Source organism: Ictalurus punctatus, chromosome 17 (genome assembly GCF_001660625.3).
Source record: "Ictalurus punctatus breed USDA103 chromosome 17, Coco_2.0, whole genome shotgun sequence".
In the NCBI taxonomy this organism is placed as follows: Eukaryota; Metazoa; Chordata; class Actinopteri; order Siluriformes; family Ictaluridae; genus Ictalurus; species Ictalurus punctatus.
Window position 1 is genome coordinate 2722747 of NC_030432.2, and position 19287 is coordinate 2742033.

At 40.3% G+C, this 19287-nt stretch overlaps 1 protein-coding gene across 2 annotated transcripts; it reads right to left on the reverse strand.

The window, feature by feature from the left end:
• Positions 1-2581: 2581 nt before the first annotated feature.
• LOC108261785 (galactose-3-O-sulfotransferase 2) lies at positions 2582-17624 on the reverse strand. Of its 2 annotated transcripts, none has more exons than XM_053687277.1 (4): positions 17540-17624; positions 8635-8736; positions 5182-5467; positions 2582-4292 (listed from the first exon to the last, which is right to left on the reverse strand). In XM_053687277.1, exons 1-4 carry the CDS (start codon positions 17599-17601, stop codon positions 3303-3305), a joined length of 1440 nt encoding a protein of 479 aa, XP_053543252.1. In that variant the 5' UTR covers positions 17602-17624; the 3' UTR covers positions 2582-3302. The 2 variants fall into 2 exon arrangements, with proteins under 2 accessions (XP_053543252.1, XP_053543251.1); XM_053687276.1 differs by lacking the exon at positions 17540-17624 and adding an exon at positions 11169-13939.
• Between the last annotated feature and the right edge of the window lie 1663 nt (positions 17625-19287).

The following is a 19287-nucleotide window of genomic DNA, read 5'->3' on the forward strand; positions in this document are numbered from 1 at the left end:
GAGCTATATAATATATAAATATTCAAACGATTACTTTACCCGAATAATTCCACAGTATATGTCCTCCTACTCTAAAATGTGACTCCTTGCATCCCAAATGTTGAATGCTGATGTGCAAATGTGTGTTTGTATGTATATGTTTGAGTTTTACGTGAATGCACAGACTTACACAAGCTACCAGGTTTTCCTGTACATTTGTTGGTTGTTGTTGTTTTTTTTCCATACGTATGTCATTTGAATTCAACATGTGCGATTAAACTGGTGTCTTTTTTCTTTCTTTTGTGTTTGTTCGTTCGTTAGTTCGTTTGTGGTGGTGTGAGACTTATGGTGTGAATTCTTTCATATGAGTTACAAATAAACCAACAGAGCTCGAACATAATTTCTTGATCAAACTGTTTCTTTACAGTCTATTTTTATTATTTTTTATTATTTTTATTATTTTTATTATTATTATCTCTATTAACAAATTAATTTTGATTTATTAGTAAATAATCCGTTCAAAATTTCTAATAATAAATATTCACAAAATTATAAGTGAGGTCATGCAGATGCACTTTCTGACTACCTTGCTAAATAATTTATTTAATTTTTTTTGATAGGATGACATGGAACAAATAGATGGGCCTGGTGTCCACAACACTGACACTTACTCACATCTAACATTCCCCGTATCAGCGTCAGGTCCAGGTTTCTTCTTATTGGCATTATGCACCTGTTCATGTTCCTTCTGTAGTGTGGTGGTTAGAGAGTGCCGATACTGCGGCTCCTGCTGGTCCAGGTTCTGATCCTCCCTTTGGCAGGATTAAGAGTAAATTGTGCTGTTGTATTGTGAGGTGTTTCATGAAGTGCAAAAAACACACATTCACACACACTTGTTGCTTTTGTCCTTCTCTGGTGTGCTGGTTAGCGTTCATCCCAGGGGTGAGGCTCCAGAAGGTGTGGGTTCTCTGCTGCCTTTTGGCTGGTTTCAGACTAAAAATTGCCGCACGCAGTGGTTGCCTCTACCTGTTTGTGGTGTAGTGGTTAGAGTTCATGTTTGTTTGGTGCTTGTTGTTTGTGCAGGTTCTAACCCACCTTTTGGAGGGTTTAAGTATAAAAAGTGGTGCTGAAGCAGTATGAAGGTGTGATGGAGGCAGGTGTGTGAGACAGACTCCAAAAAGATTTCATGCGGTATTAGATGCATATTTCAGTGAGTCAGTCAGACTGAGACGCTCCAGTATGAATGAAACTCGCACCGGTTAGCATGAGAGTCTGTCTGATTAGCTTCCTTCACATTCACGCTCAATTCCACTCACTGCGATTGCAGTTTATTTGTCCCGTAATCTTTACTATGTGCTAATAATTCAGGTCATTTCTTTACCTTCAGTTAGAGTGACATTATCCTGCGTACCGCTAACTTCTACAACACGCGCGAAAATAGTTCCTTACAAGGGAATAGAAAGTAGAGAACAAAAGGAATAAGATCTAGCTAAGCTAATTTAGAAAGTCTTGAGTTTTTGTTTCCTTTTCAGTTCCTTTTAAGTTTGAATTAATAAATACTCCTGTAAACAAATCCGATCCCTTATCCCACAAGTATTCAGCATTCCGAGGTTAGCCGAAGAGTTTGCCAAATTTGGAAACCCAATTAGCCCTTATGTGTTGTTGCTTTTAGAATGGCCCATTTTAAACTTTTACAAAAGGTAGAATACAAAAAAAAAATATTTGTCATCACCTTCATTCCTTACATCGACATTGGACCTCATTTATCAATCCGAACAAATTTATTCATAAATGGAACGTAGGAGTGTTTATGCAAGAAATGTGGTGTCCGTGAAAATCCTCTTAGTTTAGGGAAAGCGTCCGTATCCAATAAGAGCTCTCGAGTTTGTATAAATTTACTCGCTACTAACGTGAACCTCGAATGATTGGCTTCGAATCGTACAACTGTTGACGAGTTACTGCAATTTTTTAAATACGGATTACACTGTTGAGTTTAAATCACTTCTTTATTTCAAATACACACCATTTTTTAAATACGATCCATGAAACTGTTTTTCATGTTAGCGACTTGAAAGACGTGGATCCGAAGCGAATCCGTAAATCAAGAGAACAAAAGTAATGGCACTCTATAAAAGACGGAAGAGTGTGTGTGTGTGTGTGTGTGTGTGTTAGTGAAGAGCTGCAGTGGCTGAGCTGCATTAGTGGAAGATTTACCTTACAAAGTTTAGTCGCCGTTTTGTCGTTTTTCAGCTCTCTGCGAGCTTTACTTTTTTGCAAGCTTGGAGTTTTGTGGGCGTGGTTAAATGCAAATCAGCTGTGCCATGAACGTGCTTGGTCATTTACGACTGATTGGCGTTCATCAGCGTTCAGACATAAGAATGAAAACAATTGTCTACAAAACTTCTGTAAATTTGGTGTGATTTTTTTTTTGTTGCCGTAAACCATTTACACAGAACTTTACTAAAAGATGGATAAATGAAGCCCTGGTGTATATTTTGCTCGTCATTATTACGAACATAATGGATATTAAACTAAATTTTAAAGAGAACAATAGAACAGGACATTGAGTGTTAATGGGAAGAAATTTTAAAGCACTCTAGTGTTGAGTACAAATGATTTATTATTAATGTGTAAATAAATTCGACATAAGTGACACTTACCACAGCCCCGCCCCCAAAGGCTATTTCACAATTTTTTTTAGTCCAGTTTACAAACTTGAATTTCATATCAGCTATGTTTATAAACCTTACATTTATCTTTCCAGAGAAAACTGAATCTTAAAAAATCTGCATTTAAATTGTGACATTTAGTCTGAATCATCTCATTCAGAGGATATACACCCGTATTTACCATCTCACAGTAACAATAATCTTATTTCTTATACTTGTATACCAGCTTTTAGGATTTGAAAAAACATTAATGACATACAGTCAGTATCTTTACAGAATTAGGGCCAGTTCACATAATAATAACAATAATAACAATAAGAAGAAGAAGAAGAAGAAGAAGAAGAAGAAGAAGAATAGTTGAAACTTAGCCCGAAGTGCTTAGTTTTCAGAAAAACAGTGAAATATTTACAAATATTCCCCCTAGCTAACAAATTAATCACGATTTTAAGACCCGAGATGATCTAGCAAAGTGCAAAGATAAGCACAAGTAAAAGAACTAACAGTTGATCGGTTTTGTGTAAATACCATTTGACATTCATTTGTATTGTTTTTCTGGCTGCTGGATTTGAACAAATTGAGATCTTCTCCACAGCATAGGCTAAGGCACATTTAGCATATTTCGCTGTTTAATGTCAGGTTGAGGTTCATTTGTCTTTAGGTTTTGTGTTGCTTTGCTTCAGCTGAGTTAGCATTATCTTTAACATCCATATTGTCTTTGGCTAATATAGGCATATTAGCTTGTACAGTTGAGTTGCGATTCTCAGTGACAGGCGCACTGGTGCTGTTCCTCTTAGCATTTATGATGTGTTTGCCAGGGGTGGGGTGCTTTTTTCCTTCATCCTTTTTAGCAGCGATATCAGGGAACTGTTTAACGTACAAAGCCCTGGTGTACTGCAGTTCAGGCATGATGAGCCTGTGACAAAAACGGTGTGTGTCGTTGTCCAATCCCGGGCGAATGTTATATCCCTGGATAACCGCTTGGCCGTACTGGAATGGCTTCAATGATGAATCAAGTACGTGAGCTGGATGCACGGCTCCGCCCTCTGAAAGGCAGGTTTTCTCTAGTACTGCCCTTCTGGCTCTGAGAAGCTCCACTTCCTCTTGGAGCTTAGTGCGCCCTAGCGATGTATCTATCCGCCTCCAGAAGCTTGCGTTAAAGTGTTGGTAGAGTCTCCAATCCAACGAGCTCCACTTCTTCACCTGCTCGGTCATTTCCACGCTCAGCGATTTGCGGGTTTTCTCGCTTCGGCTGTTCAGGCGGAATGACACGACGTCATCCAGGGTCCAGCAGAGGGCGTGTCTGAGCAACACCATAGACTCATCGAAGTACTCCAAGATCAGGATGAGGTGGAATTCACTCTCCACGGCAGAAATCAGAGCCTCAGCTCGTTCGTCCAGTTCCGCTTCGCCGGACGGTGCCGAGTTGTTGAAGCCGAAGTCGAAGGTCAGGTTGTTACGAGCGTAATTGTTACCAGGCATAGTATCGCTGTAAGAACGGCCTTCATCGAGCAGAAAGTCCTCAACGGTCTTGAAATTGCGGAATGCTGAGATTGATTTGTAGTACGTTAAGAGAGACTCCATCATGGACACCAGATTGCGCAGGATGGAGAAATAAAACGTGTCCAAGGGCATGACCTTTCTTACCTGAGAGACAGATATTTATACGTTTAATATATTACACAATATTCGTCACTAATATTAGTCCAAAAACATGATGGATTTCTGAAGGAAATAAATCACATTTTTGATAAATGATGAAATATAAAGATTGTGGTGATGCCTGGGCCCCACTAGCGCATACAGGGGTGGAATTTGGGGCAGATTTGTGTCTCCTGTGGCAAATTTTTTTTTAAAACACACAATCTTGTGGTCATTTGTGAAACACCGATATTTTTGGACACAAAATTGTAGTGTAGATAAACCGAGGAAAAATGGTGATAATGTAACTTCCTGTTATTTTCAATAGATATATGATACATGTGTAAGCTAGCTAGTTGTGGAGAACCCAATACATTACATACTGCTATATTGGCTGTAATACTAACTAGCTAACACAAAGTCCTTCTGCTTGGTGGCCATCTTGGTGATTCTCCCAGGCAGTAATTTCCAGTCAGCCTCCTTTCCACTTGAATAGGGAGAGACCAATAGACCAGAACTAGACCAGAATCTGACAGGTCTGGCGATTGGCTCTTTTTACTGAAGGGCGGGACTTGTGTAATATGCTGCCATGTTGAATGTTACGTATTGCCCCGTTCATATTTTAAGCAGTAGGCAGGATCTACTCAAAATGTCTCAGACTAAAATTAGCTAGCTAACTTGCCACTTGTATTGTGATTAGTCGCACACATAGTCCCTCAAAACGAATGACTTCTGGTGAATGTTTGGTCTTTCTTTTCTTTTCCAGAAGCACTGAATAGGTAACATAATCCCGGTTCAACGCAGTTCAGGCTTGATAATTAGCTCATGGGTTCAATCAAGTGAAAAGACCAAATAATTTTAAAACACTCCCTCATTTTTAGAAAAACTTTCTGACCTCAGGCCCTTGGAAGCGCATGTGGTTGCACATAATGTGGAACTCTGTCACCCGGCGAGACTTCATGCCCTTGACAAAGTGCGACATGAAGAAGTGTGGGTAGGAGAACTGGTAGATGTTCTCTGGCAGCGCGAAGGTCAAGTTGTGGGTATCGCCATAGCGATACAGGATGTTGAGGATGGTGCTACTGGCTGTCTTGTGCGTCTTCAGGAAGAAAACATGGTTCTTGGGTTGACACGTGGCATTTCTGTCACTGGTCAAAAAGCTCGATGTTTGTTTGTTGTTCCTGAGGGAAAGAAAGATTCTTTAAGAAGGAAGGATAAATAAATGGAGGGTTTTTTTTCAAAATCCAGCCAAATTTGATCAAATCTACCAATTTATAGATCCATCTATGATGAAGAACCCAATAGATACAGTGACTTGCATAATTATTGACCCACTCCCCCAAACCCTGACCTTTTCCACAGTTTGTAGTGGAGTTGGGAATTAATCTACTTTGCAAAATTATTTTTTGTGAGAAGTCATAATGGATTCAAGCACCACATGAGATTGGATGAAGTCTGCAATTTTCAGCAGTTTCTTTCAGAATGCAGAACTAATTCTCAGATAATCCCTAGACAAAGTAAAAGCACTGAAGAAATATTTGAAATTGGTGAGACAACCTAGGACACATCAGTGCACATTAAACGAATTACCTGAACTGAATCATATTGGTGCTGAATCGAATTGTATTGGTGCTGAATTGAATTGTATTGGTGCAGAATCGAATAGTAATGATGATTAATCTAATCATAGATGAGCCGAATCGAGTCATATGGAACCAAATTGAACCATATCTTTGCTGAATCAAATCGTATCGGTGGCGATATCAAATCATTTTGGGCCAAATCAAATGTATTGGTTCTTAATTGAATCGTATTGGTGCTGAATGGAATCATATTGGTGGTGAAAGGAATCATAGTGGTTCTTAATCAAATCGTATTGGTTTTTAATCGAATCGTATTGGTGCTGAATGGAATCGTATTGGTGGTGAAAGGAATCGTATTGGTGGTGAAAGGAATCATAGTGGTTCTTACTCGAATCGTATTGGTTCTTAATCGAATTGTATTGGTGCTGAATTGAATTGTAGTGGTGCAAAATCTAATAGTAATGATGATGAATCTAATCATATTGAGCCGAATCAAGTCGTATGGAACCAAATTGAACCATATCGTTGCTGAATCAAATCGCATCGGTGGCGAATCAAATCATTTTGAGCCAAATCAAATGTATTGAGCCAAAACCAATTGTACTGAGCCAAATTGAATCTTACTGGTGCTGACAGGAATCATATTGGTGCTGAAAGGAATCGTATTAGGTCTTAATCAAATCGTATAGGTTCTTCATCAAATTGTATTGAGCCAAATCGAATTGTTTTGACCTAAATTGAATCGTATTGGTGCTGAAAGGAATCGCATTGGTTCTTAATCGAATCGTATTGGTGCTGAAAGGAATCGTATTGGTGCTGAAAGGAATAGTATTGGTGCTGTATGGAATTGTATTGGTTCTTAATCGAATCGTATTGGAGCTGAAAGGAATCGTGTTGGTTCTTAATTGAATCGTATTGGTGCTGAATGGAATTGTATTGGTTCATAATTGAATCGTATTGGTGCTGAAAGGAATCGTGTTGGTTCTTAATCGAATCATGTTGGTTCTTAATCGAATCGTATTGGTGCTGAAAGGAATTGTAGTGGTTCTTAATCGAATCATATTGGTGCAGAATGGAATCGTATTGGTGCAGAATGGAATCGTATTGGTTCTTAATCAAATCATATTGGTGCTGAATGGAATCGTGTTGGTTCTTAATCGAATAGTGTTGGTTCTTAATTGGATCGTCTTGGTGATGAAAGGAATCGTATTGGTTTTTAATCGAATCATATTAGTGCTGAATGGAATCGTATCGGTGGTGAAAGGAATCGTATTGGTGCTGAATGGAATCGTATTGGTGGTGAAAGGAATCATAGTGGTTCTTAATCGAATCGTATTGGTGCTGAAAGGAATCGTGTTGTTCTTAATTGAATCGTATTGGTACTGAATGGAATCGTATTCGTTCTTGCTCGAATCGCATTGGTGCTGAAAGGAATCGTGTTGGTTCTTAATTGAATCATAGTGGTTCTTAATCGAATCGTATTGGTTCTTAATCGAATTGTATTGGCGCTGAAAGGACTCGTATTGATTCTTAATTGAATTGTATTGGTTCTTAATCGAATCGTGTTGGTGCTGAATGGAATCGTATTGGTTCTTAATCGAATCGTATTGGTGCTGAAAGGAATCGTGTTGTTCTTAATTGAATCGTATTGGTACTGAATGGAATCGTATTCGTTCTTACTCGAATCGTATTTGTGCTGAAAGGAATCGTGTTGGTTCTTAATTGAATCATATTGGTTCTTAATCGAATCATTTTGTGCTGAAAGGAATCGTGTTGTTCTTAATCAAATCGTATTGGTTCTTAACTGAATCGTCTTGGTGCTGAATGGAATCGTATTGGTGCTGAAAAGAATCGTATTGGTTCTTAATTGAATCGTATTGGTGCTGAATGGAATCGTATTGGTTCTTAATTGAATCGTATTGGTGCTGAATGGAATCATATTGGTGGTGAAAGGAATCATAGTAGTCCTTAATCGAATCGTATTGGTTCTTAATCGAATTGTATTGGCGCTGAAAGGAATCGTATTGATTCTTAATTGAATCGTATTGGTTCTTAATCGAATTGTATTGGCGCTGAAAGGAATCGTATTGATTCTTAATCGAATCGTATTGGTTCTTAATCGAATCGTCTTGGTGCTGAAAGGAATCGTACTGGTTTTTAATCAAATCGTATTGGTGCTGAATGGAGTCGTATTGGTGGTGAAAGGAATCGTATTGGTGCTGAATGGAATCGTATTGGTGGTGAAAGGAATCATAGTGGTTCTTAATCGAATCGTATTGGTTTTTAATCGAATTGTATTGGCGCTGAAAGGAATCGTATTGATTCTTAATTGAATCGTATTGGTTCTTAATCGAATCGTGTTGGTGCTGAATGGAATCATATTGGTGCTTAATCGAATCATATTGGTGCTGAATGGAAAACAGAAATAAAACAATAAATAAATAATGGTCCTGCATATCGGTTATCGGCCGCATAAACACGCAAACAATTGGTATCGGTAATAAAAAAAATCAACATCGGTCAATCTCTAGTTGAGATGTACAAGGGGACGAATACTTATGCAAGGATTAGTGTGTGAAAGAAGCATCAGCTCATTCCCAAGCCTTTAGTGTGCCTAATGTGGTTTCCGTCATCTTTTACAAGCATTACATACGAACAATCAAAAGTGACTCCAAGATGATAAACCATTAAAACCATCGTATTAGTATTACATTAGTAATTAAATGCATTATAGATGTTTAGTGTACTATAATATTAGAACTCACCAAAACTGATGAAACGCACTCAGTAACTGCAACGCCACAAACAGGATGGTCAAAAACATCAACACACGCCATAGAAACCTGCAAAACACTGCCCTTCCACACCTATAATTAACACACACACACACACACACACACACACACACACACACAGTCTAATTAATAAGAATAGTTAATTGATAATTAATAATAACTTTCTATAACTAATTTCTTCACACCAAAAAAAAATTGTGAAGTAATCATACTTGAGTGTATTTGCACTTTTTCACAAAGACCACACCAGTCTCATCGCATAGAGTCTTCAGGCTGTTGTCTCGTGTTCTTAGTTGTCTTTTAACTATGTACAAAGTGTTCCCTAATACTGTGCATTTAACCACTACACTGCAAAATCCCCAGTGTTGAATTAACACCTATTCCCACCATCTTTGTGCATCATCCTGTGGTCAAAAAGAGGAGGACCCCTGCACCACAATGCACCTCTGGACCTATAAACATATGCAAAGCAGAAACCATACATAAACACTGTTCAGAAGCACCACAGACTTCTCTGGGCTCGGTCTCATCTGAGATGGACAGTAGCGCAGCAGATTCGTGTTTTGTGGTCTATTGAGTCAACATTTTAAACAGTTTTTGGACAAAACAGCCATCGTTGAAGGAAAAGGACCATCCAAGCGTCACGTCCAAAATCCAGCATCTGTCATGGTAAGGAGGTGTGTCAGTGCCCATGGCATGGGGGTGTGTCAGCGCCCATGGTATGGGGGTGTGTCAGTGTCCATGGTATGGGGGTGTGTCAGCGCCCATGGTATTGAGGTGTGTCAGTGCCCGTGGCATGGGTAAGTTGCACATCTGTTAGAGCAGCATTAATGTAGAAATATATGTACACATTTTGGAGCAACATATGCTGCCATCCAGAGCAGGACAACGCTGAACCACATTCTGCGCGATTACAAGCGCGTGGTTGCATAAGCAGAGAGTGCGGGTGTGAGCATGGCCTGCCTGCAGTCCTGACCTGTCTCCCGTTGAGAACGTGTGACGCATTATGAAGCGCAAAATAAAGCACCGAAGACCACGTACATGCAGTCGCGCAGCTGAAAAATGCATAACGGATGAATGGGGGAATTTCCGCTGGCCAAGCTTAACCTAGTGGTGTCTTCACTCAGCGCCAAACGCTTAATAAGTGTCATTAAAAGAAAAGCTGATGTCACACAGTGCCATAACATGTAAACACGCTTCGAGGAAGTTTGATTCCCACTCGCAAACGTCGTGCTCTTGTACGCTTCTACCTGTGCAAGAAGAGGTAGAGCTCATAACGAGTATTAAAGACAGAAATATCCTGATACACCTCAGAAGTATTTGGATACCTGTTCGTCTCATAAGTATTGTGTGCAGTGATATTCAAGACAACAACATTCCACTTCATGCCAGCTGACTAACATCCCAAATTAATCGACACCTTCTGACTGATCAGAATCGTTCAGCAGCGCTGTGGAATAAACATGTAGAAAACAGAAAGTCCAAAAGGAGAAACAGCTATTTAAAAAAAAAAAGAAGCTTTAAATTCAATATAATTTAATACTGAATTTTCAGACTTATCCTCATCATAACTAACGCTCATGTGCATAAATTCAGTATGTCACCTGACCTGATCTGAATCTATACCACAGGTGTGTAAATATTGTCTTAATAAAATCAAACTGGAGTAAATTTCCTCATGAGAGCCCTGTTTCCTCACACCACCTCTTCTCTATTCAATACTAAAGTTATAGCATTATTTACAATTTATTACATAGCTACATTTATAGTTATTAGTCAAATCAATCATAATTTGGGTCCTAAAAGGATGTAATATCCATAAAAAGCATCAATCATATTCATGGAAATTATATTTTACAACAATCCGATCAAAATCTTTTTTTTTTAAAAAATTGTCCATAATTTAACCTATAATATTAATACTAAAATAAATAACAATAACAACAACAAAATGTTTTCAATTATTCAGCCCTGGGAATTTTACTTCAACTGTATTATTATTATTATTATTATTATTAGTAGTAGTAGTAGTAGTAGTATTAAATCTTATGACAGTAAAGATTAATATGTTATACTTCTACAGTTTGGTGAGTGGAAAGTTCAGGAATAAAAAGCTCTAATGGCTTGGAGAAATTAATATTTACCTTTTTTCTTCTTCTTTTTTGTTTTTTCTTTTAAATATTTGAAAGTACTTTTACTCTGGGAGTGGTGGCGGAAAGTTTGAGAAGCCCTGCTTTGGAGGTGAAAGTTTAAGTTGATGAGCTTCAGCTGACATTAAGGAATCCGTGTTTTGGGAAGTGGAGCTGAAATTTCAGAACCCTTTAAATAAAAAGCCTTCTTATTTATTAACTGAAATATTAACACACATCCTATAGCAGTTTATGAGTGATCTAATCTGCAGATAGAAGCTCAGGGGTAAAAAAATAAATAAATAAATAAATAAATAGAAAACGGTCAGGGAGAATAAAGTATTCCGCATTAATGAACTTGAAGCAGGGACTCACGCGCTCCACGGCGGGATGGATCCCCGGGAAATCGCGCTTCTTTCAAGGAGCGCGCGCTTCAGCTGCATGAACATGGTGCCACACCCGGGGGTAACCTAGCCGGGGCATTAGGGGCTGTAGCCCTGAATAATTATCCACTTGGAGCAGTTTGTCACTGCGTAACTGAGTTGAAAGAAGACGGTTATTTTATATCTTCAGTGGAAAGAGACGAGACCAGACAGGTTTTATAGGAAAATAGGTGGAAATACTCGAGTCTTATTGGCTGACAGTCTCTCAGTTCTGCCAAACACGAGCTCACAGTCAGTGTAAATGTTTGTCTTTAGGAAAATAAATATTTTCGATTAATATTAGATCACAATTTAAGCTTTGAAGCAGATTTTCTTGGAAAAACTAATAAATTTGGGCGTAACAAATCAGAGTAATCTTTTAAAGTTGGTCCAAAGTATAATTTTTTTCCCTCAAGTGAAAAGCCAGTTCATCAGCCGGGATTGTGGGATGTGCGTGCGAGAAAGTTTCCAATGTGTCTATTCATAGAAGGCTATTTATGAACAAAAGGCTATACACTGTAAACCCTAATGTTGTCTTTACTTAAACAATCAACAACAAGAGAACTAATGCATTGAATACAAAAGGCGGTCCTCTTCGTCTCCTCCGTGGATTGCTGCTGAGACCGGTTTCAGTGTGACGTTAAAGAAGGGAGTTCCCTTTCAAAGGGAACATCAACGTTGTCTTTAGCATAACACTATGTGAGCGCCTCTCGCACGCAACGTACATCTGAAGCTTGTGTAAAGTCCTGCCTATTTATAGGCCTACCATAAATAAGCAAGCTGGGTTTTAGAGCCTCGCGGATCTGGGCCGGCCGCTGCCGAAGCAGATAGCCGTTTCAGGTCCGGAGGATCTTTTATGGATCGATAAGAGGAGCCGGAGACGAGCGCTGCTCTATCTCTTGATAGGGGGTCTGGACACACACACACACAAAAATAATAATAGTATTAATTCCTCTCTGACTCCGAGGAGCCAGAAGGATGTGCTAAAAACTGAGACCAGTATATAAAGAGCTGCTTGAAGTGATTACTAAGGCTGGATGAGCCTTTTTCTCCCCAGTGAAAGTAAATCCCTCACACTGCAGAAAACTCCCCTTTCTTCCAGAAGTGCATGACAAAATATCAGGCTTCTGGGAGAAAACCATGCATAAGCCGTATTTATAACCCCACGATGTTGGATTATTCGGCCATTGTGGGGAATGAATGGCATGGCTATTTAGCTATGCTGAAGGTGGAGGAGGTGCTTGCGAGCTACCTCTCTCCATCGATGGCAGGTAATTAGAGGGGCCGGCTTTGCTATCCAAGCCACCGTGTAAGGCCACCGTGGCATTGGTGGGCAAGGCCTATGTAGTAGTAGTCTTGCTTGTGGGTCACTGCAGACAATGACACTGTTGCAGGCCTACCAAGCAGACCTGCTGAGTGAGCTCAACATATGGCGGCATTCAGCCAGTTCCTTCCCCGTTGTGTCGAGGTCACCCGGAAATCCATGAGTGGGAGACACAGAAGGCGAGTATGGCAGCCCTCCAACCCCCGCAGACAGCCAGGGAAACCGGGCAGCCACAGTCGCGGCCTGCTACTAGGCCTGATCTGAAAATTATCATAAAGGCCAAGCAGGAAAAGAAGAGTGGTCCTGAGGGGCCATGGAGGGACGTATCAGGGGACATGAGGTTGTTAGGGCAGTTAGCCCCCAATGCTACTGTAGGGCCTCCCCTAGCCAAGGCTGTCCCAAGTTTTCAGTGTTCTCTGGTCAGCGAGCTGTCACAGGGCAACAAAAATCTGACGCATTCCCTCCAACAGAATGTGGAATAGTTAACGTCACTAAAAGACCGTCTGGCAGCGTGGAAACTACTGCCAAATGTGCCTCTGCGGTTCTGTCTACCGTAGAAAAGGGTTACCGGGTCCAGCTTAGAGCTCGACCCACCCAGATCAGAGGTGTGCTCACCACAGTAGTCATCACAGACCAGAACCCAACGATAGCGCAGGAAGTAAGATCCCTCTTGGACAAAGGGGCCATAGAGCATGTACCCCGTTCTTCGAGGGAGGGAAGTTTTTACAGCTGTTATTTCCTGGTCCGCAAAAAATAGAGGATTATTCGGCCAATTTTAGATCTGCGTCATCTGAACTGTACTCTTCGGACATACAGGTTCAAGATGCCGACGCCCAAACTTATCTTTCCACAGATTCAGTTTGAGGACTGGTTTCTGACAATAGAAATAAAAGGTGCATATTTCCACATAGAAATATCGCTAGCTTTTTGCCCTCGCACCTTCACAAAGTGCATGGATGTCACTCTGTCTCCATTGTCACTCCACGTCATCCATGTACTAAACTACCTGGACGACTGGTTAATTCTAGCATGATCCAGGGAACTGGCGGTTCAACATTGAGATGTTGTTCTCGCCCACATGAAGAGCTTGGGGCTCAGGTTGAACCTCAGAAAAGTATGCTTTGCCCAGTGCAGTGGACAACTTTTCTAGGGGTTATAAGGATTCTACTATGATGAGGGCATTTCTATCCCTAACATGCGTAGGGTCAATCCTATCAACACTGAGCAAGATAAAGCTGGATCTTGGGAGACTATTGGTGCTTATGGGCCTATTGCACAGGAGACCGTTCAGTGGTGGCTGAGAAGTTGGGGGTTTTCTACAAGTACGAAACCTCTGAGAGTAATTAGTGTCACGCGGCGATGCATGCATGCTCTGAGAATTTGAGTGTCCCCAGTTTCTAGCCTTGGGAAACACTCTAGGGGTGTCTCCTTAGTGCAAGACACCTCCCAGATACCGCCCTCATGGGCTGGAGCACGGTCTTAGACAGCTGTCCAGCTCATGGTCTCTGGAGTGGCCCTCATCTGGAGCAGCATCTAAATTGCCTAGAAATGTGGGCCTTATATCTAGCACTGAAATTCCTTCTTCCTCAATTGAGAGGTCACCATGTGTTTACAGACAACACAGCTGTGGTCTCATATATTGACCACCAGGGAGGATTATGTCCGTGCCCCCTGTTCAGGCAGGCGCAACTAATACTCCTCTGGGCAGAGGGGAGTGCAATGTACATTCTGGGTAACCGGAATGTGGGGGCAGACATCCTGTTGAGGTGGCAGATGAGGCCCAGGGATTGGTGGCTCCATCCACAAGTGGTGGAGTCCATATGGTGGAGGTTTGGCCAAGCAGGACTGCACGTGTTCGCCTCCGAGGAGACGGCACACTGCCCGCTGTGGTTCGCCCTCACTCCTCCTGCACAATTTGGGCTGGACGCCATGGTGCACATGTGGCCTAGGTCACATCTGTATGCTTTTCCCCCGATCGTTCTGCTCCCACAAGTTCTAGCGAGGGTTCGCCAAGACAGTCTACATCTGCTGCTAGTAGTACCTTATTGGCCAGCTCAAATATGGTTCTCAGAGATAATATCCCTGCTAGATGGCACTCCTTGGGAGATTCCCATCCACTGGGATCCACTCTAGACCCAGTGAACTGCGCAATAGCTACAGTCTTGGAGTTCTTACAAGAACGTTTCTCAGCAGGGTGGGTTCCTTCTACAATCAGAGTTTACGTGGCTGCCATTTCGGCCAGCCACACCCCTGTTGATGGAGCCTCTGTGGGGCAGCATCCTCTAACTTCGAGGTTCATGCGTGGTGTCAGGCGGCTGAGGCCCATCTGCAGGCCACGCACACCTTCCTGGGACCTTTCTGTGGTCCTGGAAGGTCTGTCAGGGGCCCCACTTGAGCCCTTAGAGTCAGTTTCTGAGAAGCTTCTGACTCTAAAGGTAGCTCTTCTGCTGGCCCTGACATCTCTCAAGCGAGTAGGAGATCTACAAGCTCTCTCTGTTGCCCCTTCCAGCCTTGACTTTGACCCTGGATTAGCCAAGGCCTTCCTGTATCTTATGCCAAATTATATTCCGAAAGTATTAAAGCATCCGGAAAGTATTCACAGCGCTTCACTTTTTCCACATTTTGTTATGTTACAGCCTTATTCCAAAATGGATTAAATTCATTATTTTCCTCAAAATTCTACAAACAATACCCCATAATGACAAGGTGAAAGAAGTGTGTTTGAAATCTTTGCAAATTTGTTAAAAATAAAAAACAAAGAAAGCACATGTACATAAGTATTCACAGCCTTTGCTCAATACTTTGTTGAAGCAGCTTTGGCACCAATTACAGCCTCAAGTCTTTTTTAGTATGATGCTACAAGCTTGGCACACCTATTTTTGGGCAGTTTCTCCCATTCTTCTTTACAGGACCTCTCAAGCTCCATCAGGTTGGCTGGGGAATGTCAGTGCACAGCCATTTTCAGGTCTCTCCAGAGATGTTCAATCGGGTTCAAGTCTGGGCTCTGGCTGGGCCACTCCTTTGTTATCTTGGCTGTGTGCTTAGGGTCGTTGTCCTGTTGGAAGATGAACCTTTGCCCCAGTCTGAGGTCCAGAGCGCTCTGGAGCAGGTTTTCATCAAGGATGTCTCTGTACATTGCTGCATTCATCTTTCCTTCGATCCTGACTAGTCTCCCAGTTCCTGCTGCTGAGGAACATGCCCACAGCATGATGCTGCAACCACCATGCTTCACTGTAGGGATGGTATTAGCCATGTGATGACTGGTGCATGGTTTCCTCCAGACATGATGCTTGCCATTCAGGCCAAAGAGTTCAATCTTGGTCTTGGACTTGGTCTGAGAGTCCTTAAGGTGCCTTTTGGCAAACTCCAGGTGGGCTGTCATGTGCCTTTTACTGAGGAATGTCTTCACTCTGGCCACTCTACCATACAGGCCTGATTGGTGGAGTGCTGCAGAGATAGATGTTCTTCTGGAAGGTTCTCCTCTCTCCACAGAGACACGCTGGAGCTCTGTGAGAGTGACCATCGGGTTTTTTGTCACCTCCCTGACTAAGGCCCTTCTCCCCTGATCGTGCAGTTTGTGTGCCATTTTAAGAAAGTAAACTTATTATGTTGAGATAAAATTATTTTGTGTGATTTTTTGTGTGAAATGTTTGTTAAATTCCTAATGGTGCATTTTATAATAAAGAACAACACAGCCATAATTACAAATGTTCCCCGTCGAACTTTGCTAATATAGCCATTAATTAACAATATTTCTAACGATGGTTTTGTGATGGTATGATAACTGAGATATCAAATGATTATTTATGTGATTTGAAATATTTAATCATATAAGTTAATAAACTTAATCATAGTTTCATCGTGTATTTCTGTGAGAAAGAACATGGCAGCTAATGCTGAGACCTATAGGCCTAGTATTTTTCCTGGTCAAACTTTGCCAATGTCGCCATTAATTAACGAAATTTTCATGATTTTTTGAAGGTATGATTGAGAAATAAACTTATTTCATATTTTGACTTGTGAGCCGCAAACCTTTTGTAAAGTATTAATCATAGGTTAATCACGTGTTCTGAGAAAGAACATGGCAGCTATAGCTGAGAACAATTAGTGATGTTTTATAGTCGGTGAAATCAGTCTATCTTCACACTTGTCACCAGTAATTAGCGATCTAGCTAATTAAATTTAGATCAGCTAAATTTAGCTGATCTACCTTACAGCATGTTTGTCACTTTTTAAAGCCAGAGACCTTTATTTGTTGGTTTAGGCATATTTTAAATAAAGTTGTTTAATTATAATTAATTATAATGTAATTTTCTTTATTATTTTTTAGCTTTGACTTTGTTAACTTTAATATTTTCAGTTATTTTTATATTACAGGTGATATGAGACAAGAACATGTGGAAATGTAAGCATTGCATTTTTAACTCTGAGCAAAGAGGGGAACTTCTCGAACATTATCGTTTGAAACTGTTGTGGATAAAAAATGTCATAAAATAAACATAAGGGAGACCTAGCATCCAGCAAAGGGGAGAAGAAGAAAAGATGGGCACCTAGACACATAGAAGCGGGATTAGGCGGACATTGACAAATTGGAATTACACTTTAAAGATCTTTAAGAGCAGTAATAGTCAAAAAAGTCAAAAAGAGGTATACGAGCTGAGCTGAGGAGGGCTAATACACACACACACACACACACACACACACACACACACACACGCTCGTACAGTCAAGGGCGGGCAAGTAGACACAACGTACACACACACTCTCTCTTTCTCATACACACACATGAATAACTTTAATAATATCTTATAGTAATAGAGAAACTCTATAAAAAAAAACAGAATAGTAGGATATGCAGGACAGTAGAACTGTAATGATATGAAGAAGTTGGAAGTACAGTAAACCGCTTTTCAAGTAGTATAAATATATATAAAATAAGAAATATAGTGCAAATATGAAAATAAATTATAAACTAGAAATACAGGAAAAATATAACTTACTCATGATTCAGATGGTGAAGATTCTCGTCTCGCAAGGAAGGCCTTAATTTTAAGAGAACCATGAAGAGAGCCAGTTATAACTGGCCACTGTACTACCTCTTATATATATATATATATATATATATATATATATATATATATATATATATATATATATATATATATATATATATATATATACAGTATCTCACAAAAGTGAGTACACCCCTCACATTGTTGTAAATATTTGATGATATCTTTTCATGTGACAACACTGAAGAAATGACACTTTCCTACAATGCAAAGTAGTGAGTGTACAGCTTGTGTAACAGTGTAAATTTGCTGTCCCAAAAGACAAAAACTCAAAGAAAGAAAGGAAACTAGATAGGGCAGTTGCTGAATTCATATCAGTGGATCAAGTTCCTGTCTACACTGTCGGAATGCATGGATTCCAGCAAATGCTTCAGCAGTTCAACCCCAGATACCAGCTACCAAGCAGAAATGACTTCATGTATACAGAGATCCCCAAACTATACACCGAAACCAGAGACCTAATTTCAGAACGTCTCAAAGAAAAAACATTTTCTGCCTAATTATTTATTATATATCTGTTTTGTAATTTCTTTTTTTATTATGTGACTGTTGCCACTATTGTTTTTTATAATGCTCAAATGTTTAAATAAAGGAATTAATGTTTAAGTATTATTCATTTATTTATTTTTACACACCATGGTATTGACTTTGGTATCGAGTATCGTGTATTTTTGTATTATTTATTGACTACTAGATTTTTGGTATCGTGACATCCCTAACACACACACATATATGTACGTATGTATGTGTGTGTGTGAGAGAGAAAAACTGTGTAAAGAAATGTTTTGACAGTCTGTGTATGATAATGCTAATGTGTTTTGGTGTGTGTGTGTGTGTGTGTGTGTGTGTGTGTGTGCTTGCTTTAGTTTCAGTTTGAGGTCGGTTTGGTCACAGCCGTGGTTCTTTCAGCCCTCGTGAGCCTCAGTCGCCTCTGTACTGGCATGCACTCAGCCCTGGTGAGAGTGTGTGTGTGTGTGTGTGTGTGTGTGTGTGTGTGTGCGTGTGTGTGTGTGTGGGGGGGGAGACAGAGAGGCTATAGAAAATAGTCTGTCAACTATTTTAGTCAGACAGTTCACACTTCCTCTGTTATAATCCTGTTTTTAATGTGCACTTGTCCACTTCCCCTTGGTTGAGCTCCCTTGACTGCCATCTTAAGTGCTGTTCTGTAGAGTAGAGTATAAAGATGAAGGATGAAGTCAACTTCACTGTGTCAGGAACACAGCTTACCTAGAAGGCACTGCTGTGATATGACCCAGTTGCCATGCTACCTGTCTACTCTAGGTAATTTCTAGAATTTCAGTTGTGGTCTTGATTTTTAGTCTATTTTGTAAACAACTTCTCTGTATAAAATCAAACTAATTGTTTCTATCAAACGGTCTTAACTGGGAGAAACTCATAAAGCAAAGTCAACCTAATGTGCTTATGATAATAACAACAACTCATAAAAACCTTTATGAGTTGTTGTTATTATCATAAGCACATTATCCCGCTCTTCTTCATTCCTCCTCTCACTCTAACTCCTGCCTTCTCCTCTCCTCACTTCCAATTACAAAAGTTGAGCAGAACGGGCAAGTCGTGTGCTTTAGTGTTGAAATTTTCAAAATGAGAATGGATTACCAGACCTGAAAGGAAGCAGCAAGATGCTCTTTATATGATAAATTATTATTTACTCGTTT